Here is a 23041-nt window from a genome sequence, read left to right as displayed (position 1 = left end):
CTTTCCCCCATTTGGGGGCTGTTGGAGTGAATTAAAAAAAAAAAAATGACCCTCTACCATTTCTGGGTAAACTTTCTTTTTTTTTTTAATTTTTTTTAAAATTTTTTATTTTTTATAAACATATATTTTTATCCCCCAGGGGTACAGGTCTGTGAATCACCAGGTTTACACACTTCACAGCACTCACCAAAGCACATATCTGGGTAACCTTTCTTAATGGGCCCCTGTAAGCAGTCCCCTTTAAGATTGCTTGCTGCAACCAAGTGTTTATGGCCAAAATGGTTTCCCTTACAAATTTCAGGTTTAAGACTATACAGTGCTCTGTGTGTTGATATTATTTACTTTAACTATGGAGGGGAGAATGCCGTGTGACTTGTATGAATTTCATTTAGCTCTTCATTGTGTTACCATGGCAGGCATTCCCTAGTTTTATTTTAGAACTTGATAACCTTGGTTAAAACCCTATTATATCTATATCTGGGTAAAGCTGTCCAGAAAAAGAAAGCCTGGACACCAGGACACCTTTGCCACCTTTCATCCCCTTTCAACAGGCTTTCTGCAGTTCATTCAGTGAGATGGGGGCTGGGGGTTTGAGCCTCTCATGAATCACACTGCTCCTAACTTCGGGGTGTGAAGAATAGGGGAAGCGTTGCCCATGTGACACTGTGGTCTCTGTCCCACATACTCTTCCCCACCGGTGATCTGGCCCAACTGACAGTGTTGTTCTTCCATAAGCTCACAAATCCAAGTGCTTGCTTGCGTTTTGGGGTATGATGCCTCCAGGTCACCAATGTTGATAACACTGGTGTTTGAAATAACTCCGAGGTGCCTGAGCGAGTACACAGTAGGATTCTCTCCCAAGAGGCAGTTTTTCTTTTTTCAGGATAGATTTGAGACATGGGATGCTGCTGTGGGTGGAGGGGTGTGTGTGTGCGGCCAAAGATGATTTTTTTTTTCCCTCTGTCCTATTAGGGAGTTTTGTCTCTTTGACCACCTCATCAGGCCCCTAAGAGCTAGTCTGTCTCATTTTTAGCCAAAAAAAAAAAAAAAAAAAGGGGGGGGGGCATAAGATAGAGACTGTGTTGTTAGGCTCTGGAGCACAACTACTGGGATGGGGAACCTGGCTGTGCTCCCATGAGCTATGTGACCCTAACAGATCACTAGCCTCTCCGTGTCTTTGTAGAATGGAGATATTTATAGTACCTTCTGCGGAGGGTGGTTGTGAGGAGTAACTCTCTGTGGTCTACATGCTTCGAACAGGACCTGGTACAGAGTTTGTGTCAAATAGATGTTATGGTCTGCACAGTTCAGTCACCTGGGGGAGTTCTGAAAAACTACACTGGGTATTGGGAACTCCGATCCTAATGAAATCAAGGGCTTGGGGGCAGGTTATAACCTTGTTCGGAGCATCCTCAAGAGTCACTGACAGAAGTGGAGGAGGGATTTTGATGTCTTCTGTTCCAGGGCTTTAAGTGAATGATCCATCTGTCAGCTACATAAGCAAGAGATTTTTGTGTAATGAATAGCTGCCTTTCACGGGGCATCTTTGAAGTTGTTTGACCTTTTTCACTTTGAGGCCAGATGCCGTGCAATTTAAAAAATTTAATTTCTTTAGATTTATAATACCAGACTTCATTCTGCTGGCATTGATTGATTGAGTGCCTTTTAACAGTTTCTGAAAAATGGACTTTCTGATGTGTCTTCAAGGTCTCTTCTCCTTTTCCTGTAAAGGCTTATCACCCTGCCCAAGACTCCAGCCAGGAGCTCTTTTCTCTTCTGTGGTGATGGTTTTTCAGCTACTGTGATGACAGAGGTCTTATGAACCGGAAATAAAGTTTTCCCCATAAAATCATAGTACCTGCAGGTGGAAGAGGCCTGATTGTCCAGTCAAGCAGGAAAGGGAGCAGAATCCCTGTCAGACAGATGAGTCCGTGAAGGGGTGACATTCAGTGATGACTTGCCCAAAGTCATCTTGCTTATGGAATGCCTTCTATCTTTATTCAGGGAGTTGTAATTGCCAGACATCAAGAAGTTGGTCTGTGTAGTTGTACGGACCAACTGGGAGTTGATAGCTCAGTTGTACAATACAAGTGGAAAACTTCACAGAAAGGAAGAAGGGGAAAGTGACAAAAATGGGTTCCGTGAGGCTGTCTGTGGAGCTAACTGCCATGGTGAGGATCGGGGCTTGGGTCTCCAGCTGCTGCAGACCTTGTGGGGCAACATCCTGTGACCCTAGTCACGTCCTCTACAGGGCTCTGTGAGAGGACGGGAGCACGTTCAAAGACTCTGCTCCGTATTCAAACCCTAGGTGGTCCTCTGTGGGCTTCTGACCTCATGGCCGCTGGGGCTCAGAGTTGATGTTGGCTTTCTCCCAGCGCACCGTGGCTGAATCCAAAACGGCTACACTTTCACCCTTCTGCAAAAGCCGCCTTGTCTTTGAGGCATGTGTTATGCGCTCTCCTGGTCACTTCCCTACCCCGGCCCTCAGGTTCATTGAAGGCTTTGGAAGCAGCCACTTGGTGCCTGAGCTTTCAAGTCCCAGGACCACCTTTACCTTTACACACTGTGTCACTTTGTGGAAGTTGTGAATCAAAGCTTCTCAGCTTCCTTGGTTATAAAAAAAAAAAAGAATCCATAAACTGTCTCATAGGGTTTTTGGGGGTCTTTTTTTTTTTTTTAAGGATTAAAAGAGATTACATATGTATGTAAAACTCTTTACCTGACATACAGTAAATGCTTATTAAATACTAGCTATTAGGATGACAGTTGATAGCCCAGATGCTGCCTCCATTACTGTAGTAAGCACCTGAATGGCCCTTTCCCACACTAAGAATCAAGTTATTTCCGGCCACCCTCGTTGGAAGGCCGACCACTTGACTAAACCGTGCTTTTGGCCATCATGTGGCCTTCCTCATTGCCTGGTGTTATTCCATATCCAAAATTTAAAAATTCATTTAAAGGACTGGACTCTTTCTCAACTCCCTCATTCACTTCGTCTGGCTGTGTTTGTTCCTTGATGTCCTTGAGACCCCATCCCTGTCTTTGCGGGCCATCAGACCTCTGAGGGCCTCACTGCCTTCCTGGCCAGTCCTGACTCTGTGGCGCACGGCTCCAAGGATGTCACGTGGGCAACCTTCTCAGTCCTCCTGGACTTGTGCTGCAGACACTCAGTCACTGATCAGCCCTCTTGTCCTCGGGGGGTCCTGGGGCTGAATATCAGAAGACATAGATGCATAGATTCCTTATTTGATGCCAAGTCTTGGTCTGCAACCTGGACTGGGCAGTCAGAGCTGTTCAGCTGTCCTTGTAATCTTGTGCTTGCCTTCCTCTCTTTTACAAAGGCTGTTTTCAACTTTTACTGCTCCTCTCATACCTTATTTTTACTTTAAAGGTTTTTTAAAAAAAATTTTGAGAGAGAATAAGCACGAGTGAAGGGAGGGACAGAGGGAGAAGCAGACTCTTTGCTGAGCAGGGACCCCGGGACCATGACCTGAGCCAAGGCAGATACTTAACCGACTGAGCCACCCAAGCACCCCATCTTATTTTTACTTCATAGAGAAAATGGAGGCATGAACTCCTAGCTTCCTGCCTATGTTTGTTGACTTTCTTTTCTTCTCTATCATATTATGCTTGACTTTGTGTCTCTCTTTGCTTTTGGTACAGATACTTAAGAATTTGTGTAGAATGAAAAACTGCAATCTCTAGCCCAGTGCTGCTTCCTTAATTGGACAATCAGGTTGTCACCCCAGCTCTGTCTGCCGCTTGCTGACCCAGGAGAGTCAGGATAAGTTCCTCTGATGCTCAGGACCTTGGATTTTAGATGAGGCTGTTACATTTGTTTAAATTTATTAAAGGATGGTAGACTGTTCTGAGATACAGCCATTCCCTTTGAGAATTACAGATGGATTATAATTATGTCCCTCCCCAACGTGTCTCCTGGTATTGAAGCAACAAAACAAATACTGTGCCAGGGTGGGGAGTGGGGCAAGGTCTGACTGTCCTGGCTCACAGCCTACTGGAGGAAGGCTTTGAGCAGTTTTGAGGTGGCTTTTTTTTTTTTAAACCTTTATTTACTAGAGAGAGAGCTTGCACGAGTAGGGAGAGGGGCAGAGAAAGACTCTTTCAAGCCAATTCCCCCCTGAGTGTGGAGCCGGACAATGACTTGCGGCTTGATCCCAGGACCCATGAGACCTTTACCTGAGCTGAAACCAAGAGTTGGCTGCTTAACCAACTGAGGTACCCAGGCGTCCCGAGGTGGCTTTTGAAGTGGACTTGAGAAATGCCTTTACTTTCCCAAATAAATCTAAATATCTATGAATGTCTGGATGGTGGTGTGGTTTTAGTATCGCAGCTGCTTTGTCTTCTGGTTTGGAGCATATTGCTGTTGGGGTGGGGAGGGAGTTGCTTGGTTGAGAGGAGCATCCAACCTGAAGACTGCTTCTGGGTAAGCAGGGGCTTTTCTGAGACCAGTGCTTAGTCCTTTGCGACAGCCCTTGGCCTGGGAGGCAAAAGGCTTATCTCCAGGGATGCTGCCCTTGGTTATCTCCTTATCTGAGCTTTTCCTAGTTTGAAGGAGAATGTATTGATTTCAGATTTTGGCTTTTCTGTCCTTGTACTTCTCCCTTCTAAATGTGTATTTAAAATACTGAAATAAAACCTCCTGGCAGCCTTCTGAAGACCTGATAAGAGAACAGATCCTGCTGTGGAATTGAGTTGTTGATTGTGTAGGGGCCAGATAACTTTGACCATAAACTTGGAAACTAGTGGTTGGTAGCAGAAAATTTCTGAAGTTATTAGTCCAGACCCCTTGTGGAGGAGAATGGCCATTGATTTTGAATTTCCTTCTATGACAACCTGCTATTCATTCATTTTAAAAAATGTACTTAGTATTTGTTATCTGGAAGGTACATTGCTAGGTGCCGGGAGGGATTAGTAGAGTTGACTGCCCATGGCCTGGGAAGGCTTTATGGAGGAAATAGTGTTAAAAGTTGGGCTCAACAGATCTCTCAAAATTAAAAAAAAAAAAAAAAAAAAAGGCTTTTGGAGCCAGAAGGAAGTAGCTTGTTCATATTTTCCTCCTCAAGTGAAATACCCTTTTTGCCAGGTAGTTCACAATGTGAGAACTTCTTTGAACACACTTGCACATTAGTAGTTTTCTAGTAACTTGAAATACCAGCTTGAGAGAGTCAGGTTTTAAATTTTTTTTTAAGTAATCTCTACACCCACCATATGGCTCCCAACTCCCAATCCCAAGTTCAGGAGTCACATGTTCTAGTACTGAGCCAGCAAGGTGCCCCAGGAGAGGGTTTTTTTTTTCCCCCCTAAAGCAACTTCTCTATTTTAGATAATATTTAAAATATGGGCTGAAAGCGATTTCAGTCTAATGGAGCGTTTTCACTTGTGCATCAGAAAATGTTTGAGTTGAGACTTCATGCCCAGAAATCTTTTAAATTCAGATTACTTGGGGCTGTAAATTTGCTATGCTTTTTAATAAGGCATACTCCAATTGGAAGTCTTTTTGTCTACAACAAGCCTAACTATGAAGAGCAGTAGAATTAGAGGTACCGTTTGTGCAGTGGCTTTGAATAAAAAGTGAATGGTTGAGCCTTCGTGTCTTGGTGAATAAAGTATAGCCCAGTGATACCATAGCAGCAGTGGAAATTGGGCAGTAACATCATACACTTTCTGGTTGATTGGTCAGTAGCCACTCTTTGTTTTCCCCAGTTTTTCTGGACGAATCCTAAATCCTAGAGAAGTTCAGTGACTTGACCAGGGCTAGGAGGATTAAGTCTGTTCCTGGGCTTTTTCTACTATAGGGGGAAAAAAAGTGGGGAGTGGGGAGAGAGACCTACTGGAATTTCAAGTATTCATCAAGGGTTGTTTTTTCCCAGCCTCATGGGAGCTCTGAAAGAATGTTGAGATATGGCTCTTGCTTTCAGGAAGCTTCTATAACGCAGTTTTCCGTGAATTTCCAGCCAACAGCCAGTGCCCCATCTAGCAGGCCTCTTTGTTTCCTTTTGTGGTCTCTGTTCTGCTTTGTTTTCTTGACTTGCTCTATTCTATATATTATTTATCTTGAAAGGTGCTTCAGACACCCCACTGCCGCCGCACATTTCCTTTCTTTTAGTAACCATTAAAGTTTGCTAATGGAAAGTAAATTCTAAAAGTAGCTATACAGAGGATATGGGTATTATACAGCTGAGTCAAATCTTGGTTGGAAAAAAATGTCAAACCCTCAAAGTTGAGGATGTTTTTGATGTCTCCCTTTTCTGGGAGTGGAAACCCTTAATTAAGTACAACTTAGTTTTCAGTGTTTCACTTGTAAATATTGCTGTTCTGGTTTGCTTGATGTTGACAAAAGAAGGGAGGCGCCTTCGGAAGCAGCTTTGCTCTGAGGTCAGATAAACTGTTTGATGGAAGAAGCTTCTTCCAATGGATTGTGCACAAATTCAGGATAACTGGATAATAAGATTTTGTGATCCTGAGATCTTTAAGGTTAATTCAGGTGTGAACATGAAGGGGTATTATGAAATGCAGCATTTTCCTCCCTAGTATCTCATTGCCTGATGTCACGTGGATTTAACGGCATTTTCTGGCATTCCTTGCGAATGAAAATATATAGGAATGTTCCTTGTAACTTATAAACTGCTGTAAATGTTGGCTAATTGCTTGATTTGGAGGAAATCGCTCATCTGTGTTCATTGCAGCCTAGTTAAATCTGTCAACAAATACTGAGAACAGAGTGGGTGCGAAGCCTGTGTTCTGGCTTCTGTTTGTATTAAAGAATAAACATAGTCCCTGCCCTCAGCTCACAGATTCAACTTGGAATTGTGTAAACAGGCAGTATGGCACTCCAGAAGAGGAAAATTTTAATACTGGTGTTATTCTGTGATTTCAGACAAGCTGGTCATGGTTATGATGGTGCTGTTGTAATTACAAGCCAAAAAAGATTTTGCCTTGCTTTGAAATCCTCCCCATTTTACCCAGGGTGATCTTTGTTATATTTTATCTATCACTGTAATCACTGTGCAGAATTCTAACACAGAACATGGAGGCATTGTACCTATCCTCAAAGACTATATGGTAAATAAGAAATCAAAAAGTGAAAGTCAGTTTTGTACTTTATGTAACTTCTGGGCATTTTAAAAAGAAGAACCTGTGGTGTTTGAGGAACTCGCATGTTGAATGACAGTCGAAAAGTAAGGAAATGTAGGTACCTGCAGGTCGTTGGTCTTCTAAGGTTAACGTCCTGTTCTCACATTTTATTTTCTTTTAAATGAAAATGATGGGAAGTTTTCTCCCATTAGAGAATTTCAGAAGCTGGTCTGGAGGCTGGTCTTTTCTCTTTCCTTCAAAAGTATATAATTTAAAGAAATGGCAGCCGAAGTGACTTTTGCACTCAGGTAGATTCATTGGACGTTTCTCCAGGTCACAATGGGTCTTAGAATATAAATTAAAGCTTTTCCCCTTGACTTGCTATTTATGGAGAAAAGCAGGAACTGGAAAGAAAAGTGAGAGTGGCTATCTGATAGCCTCTTTCACTTGACTCAAGACCACTGATATGGAAGATATGACATTCCTGAAAACAGCCGAGCTCCCCAAAGTAGGCATCCAAGGTGTCTGGCATGAGATTGCCGAGTCAGCGTGTCCTAGTCCTTGTCCCATGGGACATGTCTTCCCAGTGGCACAGCAGATCTGCTGCGGGTTGGAGATGACCAGGGTGATGGATCCCCGGCAGCCTCACCACCATAGTGGGGCTTGAGCTAGTCTGAGATCCAGAGAAGTGTGGGGCTCCCGGAGAGCTCGCCAAGGGACCGTGGCCAAGCTCTGTTGGCATGCTTTCTTTTTCTTTTTAAAGTATGTAGTCTTCATGAAATGACAAATCCTGAAGTTAGGTTGATTGATTTGGGAAAGAAAATATCTGTGCTGAGCAGGCAGCTATTACTGAATTTTGTCCACCATTTTTTACACAACATTTTGCGGTGTTTTCTGCATGACCATCAAGAGAAATTTGTGTTTCCGTAGTTAACGCTGTAGAAGCACACTGTGGTTGTCTTCCCGGATTCAGTGCTTGCCCTTCTGGTGAAACCCAAATCTTTGCACCTGGGTTCACAGAAGTACCATTTTATTTTATTTTATTTATTTATTTTAAAGATTTTATTTATTTATTTGACAGAAAGAGACCCAGCGAGAGAGGGAACACAAGCGGGGGAGTGAGAGAAGCAGTCTTCCTGCTTAGCAGGAGCCTGATGGGGGGCTCGATCCAGGGACCCTGGGATCATGACCTGAGACAAAGGCAGACCCTTAAGGAATGAGCCACCCGGGTGCCCCTAAAGCAGCATTTTAAACAAGAATTAAGCTGTAAGCCATGGCTGTTTTGTGTGTAGAGGACCTGTTTGTAAGGTGATTTAACCCTATCAAACTGTGCTACAGCTTTCTCCAAATTCTGCTTAATGATACTGTCTTTCTGGTATCTCTAGGCTGGGTTGGTTTGTTGATTTTTGTTTGTTCACTTGTCTGATAGCTGTTGCCCCAAGCTTTCATTTTCTGGGAGGAGAGGCAGAGCGGTGGGAGGAGGAGGACCCTGGCTGGGAGTCCACAGATTTGGATTCGGGCCCTGCTATTAATTAGCTGTGTGACCTCTGGGCAGTCAGCCTTACAGAGTCTCTGTTTCTCTGTCAGGCAAACAAAGGACCCAGAAAAATAAATACAGGCCCGGCCGAAATGATACGAAGGTCACCGTGTGTGGTGCTTAGGGACCCTTTCCTCTCTGTGCAGAGGCTCTGCTTAACTCTGGGCTGGAACAGTTGTGTGGGGAGCTACACGGAGGCCCTTTCAAGCATTCAGGCTCACGGGGAGGGGGGGCTAAGGGAGGCCCTCTTCATATACGAGTTTCTCCCTCTTAGCCCCCTCCCCCTCTTCCTTCTTCCAGGAGCAACCTGCTTGCCTTCCGCCTTCCTGTCCTTAGTGCGTTAACAAGGGTGCGATGGGTAACATAACCCGTGCGGATTTGTTACTGTGGGGAGTTGCTGGAGGGGAAAGAGAGCTGCAGGAGACTGATGAAATAATGGTCCTTTTGTCTGTCTCTTGCTATAGGGAGGGTTTTAGGTTTCATCTTAGGCCTGGGCCATTGTGTTGTTTCTCCATGCTTGGTACAACCCAGTTTAAAAATGCAGCTTATCATTTAAAGGATTCAGCTGTAGTGCCACAGACTATTCTGCTTTCCTCCTGATGCTCCCACCCCAAGTCCTAACTGTATGTAGTGAAAAAAACCACTGCCGCGAATGCTGTTTGATTGGGTCCCCCAACGTCAGCTTTCAAATGTGTTTCCATTGTATTTATTTTGCAAATGCTTATAAGGTATGTTTTAATCTGATAAACTTCCAAAATGTTTTCCTTGTGGTTATGTAATCAGTAGCATCTGCAAACCATGCCTCTAACCATGCAGCTTTCTTCTTAATCATTATCTCCTTGATTCTCTGTTCTAATGTTTTCTTTAGATGAGCTGGGCCTGGGAGATCTGAATTCTTATGCCAGACCTGCTATGGTCATGTGCCCAGATTTAGCCTCGTAACCTTAATTAGTTGTGGAATGCTGAGAAGGGCCTGTTTTGTGTGTGTGTGTGTGTGTGTGTGTGTGTGTGTGTGTTTAACTTTTATAACAAGTCCATGAACTTATGATCACTTCATTAAAAGTTATAAAATACTCCTTGTGTCTTTAACATGTAGTTCCCCAGCTTAGTTTTTTCACAGAAAATGACTGTAAAACTCCAGGTATCTTTATATTCTGCTAAGCAATCTGTTAGAGGCCAAATTACCTTTTGTGTCAATATGTAAGTTCTGTTCCAGCTCACAACCCCTAATTCCTCTTCCCTCCCCTCCTTTTCTCTTTAGAAGAAAAAGAGTGTTGAAAATGTTAAAAGCTGTGCTGAAGAAGAGCCGAGAGGGAGGCAAGGGGAGCAGGAAGGAAACAGGTATGTGCGAGCAGCGCGAACAAGCAGGGGGCTGTGAGGCAGAGACACTTGGGCACTCTAGGCTGGGCGGAGCTGTTGCATGGGAGTTGGGTTCGAGGAGTGTTTTGGGTTAGGACGCACTAATACTGGAAGCTATGAGAAACTAAATGTATTCCTGAACTTTTTTTTTTTTTTCCTTACAGATTTTACTTATTTGAGAGAGACCAAGAGAGTGAGAGAGAACACGGGTGGGGTGAGGGGCAGAGGGAGAAGCTGACTCCCCGCTCAGCAGGGAGCCTGGTGTGGGACTCCATCCCGGTACTCTGGGATCATGACTTGAGTCCAAGGCAGATGCCCAACCAACTGAGCCAACCAGGTGCCCCTGTTTCTGAGCTTTCTTATGGAAAGTGAGTTTGTGTTACAAACCAAATCCTGCCCCAGAACACTTTGAAGGTTCATGATTTTAACAAATCATTCAGATTCAGAGACAAGTCAGAGTTATAGACATGGAGGGATAGCGGGTGTGTCCAGGAATTTGGTTTCTAGAAAGCCCTTTCCTTTTTCCCACATGTGATTGTGTTTTATATGTTTAACCAACAGCTGGCTGACTGGTCCTCATCTTTTGAGTATCAAATTTTCTGCCTAACAGGTGTAGCCTCACTCAGTGCCAGACTGCTAGTTTTCATTAGATGAAAGCTACTTAATTTGGCTTGGATTTCATTTCTGTTTATAAACTTCTGGTGCTTATGTGGTCAGTGTGACTCTTCATTGCATTCCATGTGACAAACTCTTCTAAGGTTATTTTGGTGACTGCTTAGTGGTCTACTTTTCTAGAAAAATTACATATTGTTTACCATTATTGTACAGTAAAAATCTGTTAGCATGAATTAATTTCCCCAAAATGTGCTATTTTCTTCTGCAAACTTATGGTAGTTCAGAGTTGGAAAGTGGTTTCCTGAGTTAGTTTATTGAATCATACTTCAGTTTTTAATTTCTATTAAAGTATAAATAAGTACTTACTGCCAAAACATCACTGAATTATAGTGAACTCTTCAATTGAAAAGATCTTGTAGTACCTTTTATTACATATAATGTATGTATATAATTACATATAATGTATGTAATGTTATGACAATGTTTATTTGTTGTTTACAGATAGTTACTTACATAATAGAATAAGCGGGCTTAAACTTTTTAGTTACATAGAACTTAAACAGATTTTCTGTTACCCCTTAAACTAAAAAGCCTGCAGAATGGCAAACTTTACTAAAAGTAGAGTCTTTACTAAAAGTAGAGTCTTACTAAAAGTAACTTTACTAAAAGTTACTGTTAAGATTCCATTAGAAGCTTCTCCTTATCCCTGCATAAGCAGATACAAGGAAAAGTATTCAGTTTTTAATGACAGAAGTAAGAGACCAGAGTCAGCTTTTAACCTTAAGAAACCAACCCCTACCATTGAATAATTAATTAGAATTGTTACTATGGAGAATTTTCAGTTCACATAATTTCTGTCCAGGAGTACATTCACCCTCTGCTGGGTCAAGGCCAAAATATCCTTCTCTTTATTTCTCTGAAAGCAGTTTTAAAAAAATCCATCCCCCCCCCCCCTCCAAGTTTTGGCTCATCTGACATTCATCCTAGGGACTTTGTTACTTGCTTCTTTAGATGTCTTTGTAATTTCCAGCATAAAGTTAGGTCCTAAGCTGTCTGTCTAGCTGAAGTGGCCCAACCAGTGGCCTGGGTCTCCAAGCCAAAACTCCCTACTTAGTAATGGAGTCTTTCATGACAGACACCCACCCCCTCCCCATCCTCTTTGACCAGTGCCCGTGAAATGACAGACAGTACAGTAACGATTTGGGGCACCCTGCCTTTCAGAATGGCCAGACAGTGAACATAGTTTGCATTTGTAACTTTTCCAGTATTAGAGCATGTGATTTTGGGATTATTCCCCTCTCAGGTCTTTTAGAGCAACTACTGTTTTTTCTGAATCATTTCTACATAATAATTCCCACAGTATGGCTTTTGCCTAATGCAAACCAACTTGAAAAAGCAATGGGAACATTTCTCATAAAATCTGTATGGTATGTGCCTTTTTTTTCTCTTAACTAGAACCTGGTTGTGTTAGTTGGGGAACAAAGCAGATGGAATTTTAAATCTTGGGGAAGTTATGTCACAAGATCATTGGGGGAATATACTTGGAATTTGACCATTCATATGTTGAGCTCTGTGCCAACTCTCATTATATAAGTAGATCATAACTAAGTTTTCTCTGTAAATTAAAGCTGGCTAATCTACAGAGACTGCCCTGAAACTTGAGTAATAGTATCTCCTGCAATATGGAAAATTTTTGCTTTACTGTTTCCAATTAAAACCAATCTTTGTTGCAAAGACAAAGGAAAATTCATTTCTATGTACTCGAACTCACAGTTACAGAAATTTAGGAAATATTTTTGTCTAAAACCTTGAGCTCAGTATTTGATATATCCTTTGTAGGTTGTTTTTATAATCTTGAACCTTTATTTATTTATTTATTTATTAAAATAAAAAAAAAAGATTTTTATTTATTTGATAGAGATCACAAGTAGGCGGGGTGGGGGGAAGCAGGCTCCCCGCCGAGCAGAGCCTACTATGGGGCTCAGTCCCAGGACCCTGAGATTATGACCTGAGCCGAAGGCAGAGGCTTAACCCACTGAGCCACCCAAGCGCCCTGAACCTCTTTTTTTTAAAAATCGGCTTTGAGAATTTAGAAAACCTAATCATTGAGTTAAATTTAGTATTCAAAAGAAAACAAATACTTTTCAGAAATATTGAAAAGTTGGTACACCTTCAGTTCCTATCCCTAAAAGGAAATGTCACATGTATCTACTTTAAAGATTTTATTTATTTATTTGACAGACAGATCACAGGTAGGCAGAGAGGCAGGCAGAGAGAGAGAGGAGGAAGCAGGCTTCCCGCTGAGCAGAGAGCCCGATGCGGGACTCGATCCCAGGACCCTGAGATCATGACCTGAGCCGAAGGCAGAGGCTTTAACCCACTGAGCCACCCAGGCGCCCCACATGTATCTACTTTAAATTACCAGTAAAATTTTAGCAGGTATTGAAATTTATATGTATATAAAGGTATTTGAAATATGTATAGTATTAAACTATTGAACACTGAAATCTTAAAAATAGCATTTTTATTTTTTTGGCTAACCTAAGAAATGCTTACAGCTAAGCAAAACTTGTTTTCTGGAAGCAGTAGAATTGTGTCAGAGTACAGTATTAAAAACTTAAATGTTTTTGGGGAAAATACACTTGCCTTGTTCTTGCTGTTCCATCAGTGTAAATGAGCACTGTGCTGCTCTTGACCTTGAGTTAGGCCTGAGGGAGCAAAAATCCATATTAAACCACAATGTGGAGAGAGGTAGATGAGGGCATATATATATATATTTTTTTCTTCTTCTTCTTCTTTTTCTCCTTCCTTTCCTGCTCTTATGTAAGACCTTGATCCAAAACAGTGTAGTATTTATTTGAGGCTCCCCAAGGAGAAACCACATCTTTTTATTTTAAGTGAACTTCGCTATCAAAAAACTTTCATGTTACTATGATTAAATCTATTTAATTTAAAAATTAAATAATTACTGTACTGTGAGTATATTGAGAGTATTCTGATACAAATCTGGACCAAAATGAGTTTAGAGTTGATAGAAGAACAGTGTACGGAATTAATATTTTCTCTGTACAACACTGTTTAGATAATGCACAGGGTAATGTCCCAATTTATAATAAAACTTTAAATATTAACCTAAGAAAAAATGTGCAAACCTTACATTGAAGAGAAAACTTTGCTGAAGCACTCAACGGAAGACCTAATAAATGGAAAGAAATACAGTGTTTCCAAAGGGGCAAATGTAATATTTTAAACCAACTATCTCTTATAGAATTACCTGTGCATTCTATTTAATCCCTAATGAAATCCCAACTATTTTATTTTTAAAGACCTTGTTGTTTTATACCAGTTTTATGTTTGCAGCAAAACTGAGCAGAAGGTACAGAGATTTCCCATGTAGCCCCTGTCCCCACTCATAAAGAGCCTCCCCAGGATCAGTACCCACCACCAGAGCAGTATGTTTGTTACAACTGATGAACCCACACTGACACATCATAGTCACGCATATCCTACAGTTTACATCAGGATTCACTCTTGGTATAGTACATTCTCTGGGTTTGGACAAATACGCACTGATCTGTATCTATTGATATAGTATCATACAGAGTATTTTCACTGCCCAGAAAAGCGCTGTCATTTTTTTTTTTTTTTAAACACGACATAACTAGTTGTTTAAAAAATTCATCTGGAAGAGAAAATGCTTAAGAGAGCCACGGAAAAACTGAAAGTGTGGGGCAAGTGTATCTAAATGGCTGAGCCTGATTCCCATGCCTGGCTTCTAGCTGCAAGAGAGGCTGGACAAATGGGTATTTTGACTTCTTTGCATCTGTAGGGCAAAGTGGACTTCACCTCCCACCAAGCCGTGTACTGTGGAGGATTCTTCTGTCATCGACATGGGCAGGTGCCCTCTACTACAAAAACCAAGCATAGATATTTAGTATAGCTCGTTAGAATAACTACTGCATCCACATAGTGAATAAATGATGTGATTAATTTTTTGGACCTTTTTTTTTTCCCCTATTGGTCTCCAAGAAATGAATCCTGATTTTTATCTAACATCTTTTTTTTTTTTTATGATTTTATTTACTTATTTGACACAGAGAGACACAGTGAGAGAGGGAGCACAAACATGGGGAGTGGAAGAGGGAAAAGTAGGCTTTCTGCTGAGCGAGGAGCCCAATGTGGTGCTGGATCCCAGGACCCTGGGATCATGACCTGAGCTGATGGCAGATACATCACTGACTGAGCGAGCCACCCAGGCGCCCCTATCTAACATCTTTGCAATAATTATAGCTCACAGCTGATAACAGTTCTGGTTTTTTTCTTTTAATCCCAGAGATCGTGGCATCTTTCTGGAAGCATTAGGCAGACAAGACCCATCGCCCTCCTCTGTATGCATCCCTTCTCCTGTTTTCTGCTAATCTTGAAACTATAGCCTCTTGTCCTGTCCACCTTTTCTAGTTGCTCTGTCTTGGTGTGGAAGTAGCTCCACACTGAGGCAGAAGAACAAAGTTTGGTGAACTTTTAATTGTGGTACTGCCTCAATTAAAATACAGACTGATGAAGGAAGGGTTACTTAATATGCCAAAATAATCGTTTATTAGTCTTTTCCTTTCAGTTTCATTATTTTTTTCTTAAGTTTGAAGCAATTTATTAAAAAAAAAAAAAAGACATTTGACCTTCACCTTTTCTTCGTTAAAACCCAGCTGGTCGGCTAAGTGCACTTATAATGGTGTTAATTAAGGCATTGGATAGTCTCTATAAACTTGAGTATGTACTGAATTAATCTGTTAGCTTTGCATCTAATCCTTTACTTTGAATTTGTAGTAAAAGGAAGCTGTTTGCCTCTAAAGTTTAAAAGCCATTGATGTGATTGTTAAATGTGGTATTTTAAGCCTTTCCAGGCTGCAGTCTGGTTTTCAGTGGTACCTTCTAAAAATGCCCTGGTACAAACGATGCTTTGTTTTATCCGGAAAATATGAAGCTGCTTTTGATTATTCTGTGCTGCATTGCCCATTTTCTGTGGTTGGGGACTATTACTTAGGAATTTAGTGCAGTGACTGTCTTGCTGAGCTGTGGATATTTGGTATCTTGTTGTTAACGGACTCCAAAAATGTTTCCCAAGCAACAAAACAGGCAGAAATAATTCAATCTAACGATACTGTATTTCTCTTCACCAGGGCACTTAAGCAAATTTTGTAAAATATTGGGGCAGGATATAAACACAGAATAGAGGCCAAGCTGGTTTTTGGTAGAATCAGGACTGTTGTTCCCTCTGGTTAGCCCGGTTAGCAGTTTCTCTTTGTTGTCCCTTATACCTGTCTCACAGTCTAGAAAAAGCAGACTTTGGAATTAGAAGTCACAGATTCAACTCCCAGCTTGATCACCTCCCATTTACATGAATCTGGACAAATTCCTTAACTTGACTAAGCTGCCTAACAAGGATGTCATCAGGGTTAAATAGGAGAACCTTTTTGCAGAAGGGTATCGCTTGACACCTAGCTTCTGCTAGATACCCTGCGACCTTTGCTTTCCTGAGAAAACTGTATGGTACTTTGAACAAAACCGTTGTCAGAGTTCTTGTTCTTTCCCTTTTGAAGAAAAGGCAGGAATGCTCTCAGGCAGAGGAGTGATGTTCTGGAGGCTTCTTGCATGACTTTCCATCTTTAAATATGGATTCTGCCATCACGCTTGCATACTGCAGTCTTTGGTGCCATCTTCACCCTTTTCCTCATAACAAAACTAGGAAAGTTGGGTCCTTGGTCTCTTATATGGTGATTTATACTTGGGAAATACTTGTTTTACCTTTCAGCCTATATCAAGTACTGGTATTGTGTCCTTTTTCTTTGTGAAGTTAAACTAAAAGACTTTCCCCTTGCTAAAGAGATTTTGGGAGTCAGTAAGCAGCAGCTTTAAGAATAGATTTCTAAGTACAGTTTATATAGTTTCTGGGATGTTTCATTTCAACACATCCTTAATTGATGAAGGTCTTCCTCTGTAGAAGAATCTACCCTCCATCCTCTTTGTAGCTTTTGCATACATTTTAGGGAAGTACAACGGAGGAAAGAGAGACGGAAGAGAACAGATACTTAGCACTGGTCATGTGTCAGGCACCTACACATCGCCGACCAAGCTGGCTCATCCTAGAGCCTGTTTCCTGTGAAGGGCATAATTAGAGAACGCTCTGGACGGGGAAGGTGAAATCAAGACACCTCATGGATCTTCTGTTTTCTGGCTAATAAGACCCCTCCCAAGAAGTCACAGCCTATCCAAATCTATCATAAAGTTGGTAGCAGAATTCTCAAACAACATTCATTTATTTCGGTCCCTCTTTGTATGTACAGCTGTCACCTGTACAATGAAGAGGTTACGGGATTCCAGCCCCCACATGGTTGAAAATCTACATAAAACTTTTGACTCCCCAGAACTTCTAATAACCTATTGGACTAGAAGCCTTACTGATAACATTAACCATCTATTAACACATATTTTGTATATGCATTATATATACTATATTATAATCTAGAAAAAAATTTTGCTAAGAAAATTTGAGGAAGAGAAAATACTTTTACAGTACTGACTATATTTACTGGGGGGGGGGGGCATGTAGAAGTGGACCTGAGTAGTTTAAACCCGTTTTATTTAAGGGTCAACTGTATATGTGTAAATGTAGGAAACTTACTACTATTAAGTAGTTTACTATTTACTTTTAACTATTAGTAGTTTAATATTTACTACTAAATATTAGTTTACTATTAAGTAGGAAACTTAATAGAGAATATAAAATAACAGTTCAGAGTCTCATTTTTTGGGTCAAATCCAATTTCATTATATAAATCCTTTTTCAAAAAATTAAAGCTGCTTTTCTATAAAATAACCCCAAAACAATGATCTTATTTTCTATATACCTAATTTTCCAGAGCTTTTTCATGTGGTATAGCTTCTTAAATGCCCATAAGAACTCTATATCTGAATTTTCATGTGACCATTTGCATTTTTTTAGCAATACCTTTTTTTGGGGGGGGGGGGCAGAGACACAGTAAGAATGCGGGTGGAGGGTGGAGGGAGCAGGGAGAGGGAGAGAGAATCTTAAGCAGTCTCCACAGCCACACGGAGCAGATATGGGGCTCAATTTCATGACCCGGAGATCATGACCTGAGCCAGAATCACGAGTTGGTTGCTTAACTGACTAAGCTGTCTGGGAGTCCCTGCCCCGCATTTGCGTTTTCTAGGAAGGTAATTCCAAGTTTCTGTTTCTGTTCTACAAAAATATAGAAAACTTGATTTCATATAATCTATTGGCAAATGTAGTTTCTGAGTGGGGAGGTAGGCTACTAAAGATTTGACATAGATTGAACTTTCTTTTTTCTCCCCTGTGAAGGATGATCTAAGCTTAGTATTCTTCTTAAGAGGATGAGGCTTTGATTATGAGTTGTCCTGTAGCTGGCGGGTGGCCCCCAGGGCTAACCGTTGGATAGCCTTAGCCTCAAGTTTAGAAGCCCTTTATTCACATCTGCAATCATGGATCTGGAAAGTAGAATCTGAATTTCTCCACCCTCTGGTGAAGACTCCTCTGGCTTGTAGACAGATGCCTTGTTCCTGTGTCCTCAAATGGCAAGCGAGATAGCAAACTCTCTGGTACTTCTTATAAGGACACTAATCCCATCATAAGGGCCCCACCCCCTGATGTCAGTTAAAACTAATTATCTCTCAAGGGCCCCATCTCAAATACCATCACATGGGGGTTTAAAGCTTCAACATAGGAATATTCAACCCATAGCACTGTCATACTGTATTTCATTGATTATAAAACATATCCGGGGCGCCTGGGTGGCTCAGTGGTTTAAGCCACTGCCTTCGGCTCAGGTCGTGATCTCAGGGTGCTGGGATCGAGTCCCGCATCAGCCTCTCTGCTCAGCGGGGAGCCTGCTTCCCTCTGTCTCTCTCTGTCTGCCTCTCCATCTACTTGTGATTTCTCTCTGTCAAATAAGTAAATAAATAAAATCTTTAAAAAAATGAAATAAAATAAAATAAAACATATCCTATTTCATGTACCTCTGAGGAAGAAAGAACTGTCAATTAACGGACAGTACTTTATTACTTTAAATGTTTGACTTACTGAAGATTTCCTTTCTTTAGAGTTATTTTTATGTATCTCAATATTTTTCATTAAAGAAGGAAATTAGGGGCGCTTGGGTGGCACAGTTGGTTGGGCGTCCAGTTCTTGGTTTCAGCTTGGGTCATTATCTCGGGGTCATGGCATTGAGCCCCGCCTTGGACTCCATGCTTGGCACGGGATCTGCTTGGGATTCTTGCTCCCTATCCTTCCCTTCCTGCCTCTGTGCTCGTACACATGCACTCTCTCTAAAATAAATAAATAAATCTTAAAAAGAAAAAGCTGGAGGAAAATATAAACAGGTTTGTTAAAGCATTTCTGATTTCTATTCAGAGCCTAATTCTTCTTTTTTTTTTGACCTAGTTGGCCATATCCATTTTTCTCTGCACTACATTGACACCATCCTTTCATGATCTCAAAGGAGATTTTAATGGAAAGCTTTCAGATAAACTCCAGGGTTCATTTTTCTTCCACAGTTGGCCCTAAGTGATTTGTTGACTGAAACCTGGAAAGAGCTAAAATTGTCCCTCGACCAGATGTGACAGGCCAGGTTTGCAGTCAGCGGCTGTGAGGTTGCAGTCATTGCCTGGCTGATGCCGGTTTTTAAAGATGCCGTCAGCTAGTATATACATTTCGGTTTTAGAGAAGGTAAGGTGAGAATCAACATGGGTCTTTGAATCTGTGCCCAATATAATATGTGCTCATTTGTAGAAAATTTGGAAAATATTAATAAGAATAAAGAAAAAAGCCCCAGGATATTCTTTGTCCTTTGCTTTATCCTTTTTGATGTCATTAGTCTTTGATAAATGCCTAATATTTTATTATACTATAATGAATGATTTTGTGTGGGTATGATTTTTTCATTCATTTAAAAAAAAAAGCCTCTGGAAAATAGGTACCTGTGTACAAATCTCTGATTATTTTAATAGAATGTTTCTAGGCAAGGAATTAATAATGAAAACAAACTTTTCAGAAGCTTGTGGTACCTCTTGCCAGATTGTTTCCCAGAGGGATTGTGTAAGCAGTGTGTGAGTGTGCCTGCTTGCCTGACTCTTACTAGTTTTGGGTGTTTGTAGATTTTAATAATTTTTGCTGATTTTGTAGGTCCCAGCATATATTTGTTTTTAATTAGCATTTCTTTGAGATTGGTAGACCTCTTAAATATTCAGTGCCCATTTATAGTTTCTCCTCGTTGTCTTTATATGACCTTGAACAACATGGGGGTTAGAGGCACTGACCACCCTCCTCCATACCCATCCATACCCAAAAAGTCAAGTATAACTTTTAACTCTCCAGAACATAATAGCCTCTTGTCGACCGGAAGCCTTCCCAATAACGTAAATAGTCACCTGACACATTTTATATATTTATTATATACTGTATTCTTACAAAAGAGTAAGCTAGAGAGAAGAAATGTAAAAATAAGAGAAAATACATTTGCTATATTGCACAGTATTAACTGGAAAAGTTCTGCATCTAAATGGGCCTGTGTAGTTCACACCTGTGTTGTTCCAGGGTCAACTGCACATTTTTTTCCGTTTCAGTCTGGTTCTTCCCTTGCCCTGGTATGGCCTCTGGTGCATAGTAGTGGGATTTCCTTATAAAGTCACTCATTGGGAATTTTTATTGAAGTTACTAAAACGTGCCTGTGTTCCATGGGTAGAAGCGTCTCCGGTGTTGTTAAAATTTCAGGTTTGTGTTGAGCCTGCTGGTCTGATGGCTTCTATTTAAGAAATTTATAGAGAAACCAAAATGAAGGCATAAAACCCACTCAAAATGAGTCATCAGATTTTCTACAGTACTTGGTGAGTTTCTGCCTCTGTATACAAAAAGTCTCAGTCCCTCCTGACACCTGGCTTCTGGTGAGTTGCTCCCAGCCGGCAGGGATAGTTCCAGATAGCTAAGCATCTCCTTAATAACTTTTGCTGTATTCTTTCTTTTGAAAGAGAGAGAGAGAGAGCAGGGGGAGTGGCAGGCAGAGGGAGGAACAGGCTGCTCGCTGAGCAAGGATCCTGAAGCAATACTCAGTCCTAGGACCCTAGGATTGTGACCTGAGCCAAAGGTAGACGCTTAACTGACTGAGCCATCCAGGTGCCCCAAACTGCTGTAGTCTTAAGTGTAAATATTTTGGTACATGGTTCATAATCTTAGATTGTTAGATGTAGGGATTCTTTTTTAAACTAAGGTAAAGTAATGAAATTAAAGGATTTAGATCAAGAAGAGTTTTATAAATTGAGTTCAGTGTTTTCATTTTCTTTCTTTTTTTTTTCTTTTAAAAATTTTATTTATTTGAGAGAGAGAGAGAGCATGAGCTGGGGTAGGGGGTGGGCAGAAGGACAGGGAGAGGGAGACACTGGCCCCCTGTTGAGTGGGGAGCCTGGCCAACGGTCTCCCGACCCCAGGACCCTGTGATCAAGAGTTGGATGCTTAATCTACTGAGCCACCTAGGTGTCCCAGTGTCTTCATTTTTTTTTTTTTTTAAGATTTTATTTATTTGAGACACAGAGAGAGATAGTACAAAGGGGGATGGGGGAGGAGGGCAGAAGGAGTGGAAGTAGACTTCCCGCTGAGCAAGGAGCCCAACATGGGCCTCCATCCCAGGACCCTGGGATCATGACCTGAGCTGAAGGCAGCCGCTCAACCGACTGAGCCACCCAGGTGCCCCAGTGTCTTCATTTCTTGAGGAAAATTAGAAAAGAGGCATTTATCAACTGCCCAACGTTATATAGCTAGTTAAAGCAAAAATGGGATCAAAGACGAGTTCAGTTTCTACTATGTCTCTGGATAGCTCCCATTATTTTTTTTTATTTCTAGCACTGAATAAATATAAAGGAAAAGCTATCCCTGAGATAGAAGGCAGTAGATTTCCTTTATAACTTTTCTCTCCAGGAAAAGTGATTTCTACCCTGTCCCAGCCCCAAAGGGTTATTTCTGAGTTTCTTATATGGTCTTTACCAAGACTCAGTAACTGAGTAGTAGCTCTTCTTTTTCTATAACTCCCCCCCACCCCCAAGATTTTATTATTTGCAAGAGAGTGAGCAAAAGAGAGAGAGAGAGAGAGAACAAAGCTGGCTGGGAGGCAGAGGGAGAATCAGACTCCCTGCTGAGCAGGGAGCCTGATGATGGCTCCACACGGGGACTCTAGGATCATGACCTGAGCTGAAGGCAGACAACCAACTGACTGAGCCACCCAGGTGCAAACTTTTTTTATATCTTAAGGACCATTTCTGCTTGGTGTCTTTGAGATTACAAACCCATCCTTTTTTGTTTTTGTAAAACCATTTAAGCACCATAAATGTAAATAGTTAAATATACAATTATTAGAAAAAGAAAGCAAGCTAGGATGCTTGGGTGGCTCAGTCAGTTGGGCGTCTTCCTTCAGCTCAGGTCATGATCCTGGAGTCCCGGGATTGAGTCCCATGTCGGGCTCCCTGCTCGGTGGGGAGCCTGCTTCTTCCTCTGGCCCTCTGCCCGCTCGCTCATGCTCCTCTCTCTCTCAAATAAATAAAATCTTAAAAAAAAAAAAAAGCTATATAATGATATTAGAAATAGGACATTGCTATTTCTTCTCTGCTTTCCTTTTTGCCTCTAAAGGCAATTAATGTTTCTTATTTGATCTTTCCAGATATTTTCTGTGTATATGCATGCATATGTACACATATGCATAGGTCCTTAAAATGCACAGATTTACACTGTTTTATTTTGTAAATTTGATTGCAGTTTTAGACATTTTTCGTATTAGCACACACTGATAGGTTTTTCAAAATTTGCTTAATATTATATTGGACAGATAGCTCATAATTTATTTCATTATTCTCCTATTGATCGTTGGTTAACAAGTTGGTTCATTTACAATCTTCCTAGATTTTTGTCAAATTGCCCTTCAGAAAGGTGGCATTAAATTGCCAATTCCATTTTCAGTATATGAGAATACATATTTATACACTTAACATCACTGGTTATAATCAAATTATTTCATCTTTGCAATGTGGCAGGCAAAAATTGTATCTCATTGTTTTAATTAAGTAATTCTTCAGAATGAATTCAAACACATTTTTATGTTTATTGGCCGTGTGAAATCTTATTGCCTGGATTTGTAGCCTGGTGCCATAGTTTACCAGCTGTGTGAAAATGAGCAAATTACTTAAACTTTCTGTGCCTCATGGGTCACTTATGAGGATTAAAAGAGTTAATATTTATAAAGTGCTTAAATCTATGCTTGATGAGGGGCACCTGGGTGGCTCAGTGGGTTAAAGCCTCTGCCTTCAGCTCAGGTCATGATCCCGGAGTCCTGGGATCGAGCCCCACATCGGGCTCTCTGC

General features: G+C 41.1%; 1 protein-coding gene across 15 annotated transcripts in view; it reads left to right on the top strand.

Moving 5' to 3' along the window:
• Positions 1–23041, top strand: part of TANC1 (tetratricopeptide repeat, ankyrin repeat and coiled-coil containing 1) — a 237371-nt gene that overhangs the window by 68457 nt on the left and 145873 nt on the right. For all 15 annotated transcript variants that reach the window (XM_082691341.1, XM_082691340.1, XM_082691349.1 and 12 more), the window contains exon 2: positions 9894–9973. In XM_082691341.1, the coding sequence (XP_082547467.1) occupies positions 9913–9973 (61 nt within the window). In that variant the 5' untranslated portion in view covers positions 9894–9912. The remainder of the gene's footprint in view (positions 1–9893; positions 9974–23041) is intronic.

The sequence above is a fragment of the Mustela nivalis genome (assembly GCF_964662115.1).
Source record: "Mustela nivalis genome assembly, chromosome: 11".
Taxonomy (NCBI): Eukaryota; Metazoa; Chordata; class Mammalia; order Carnivora; family Mustelidae; genus Mustela; species Mustela nivalis.
Note: the sequence above shows the minus strand (reverse complement) of the source record. Positions and strands in the feature narration are given on the sequence as shown.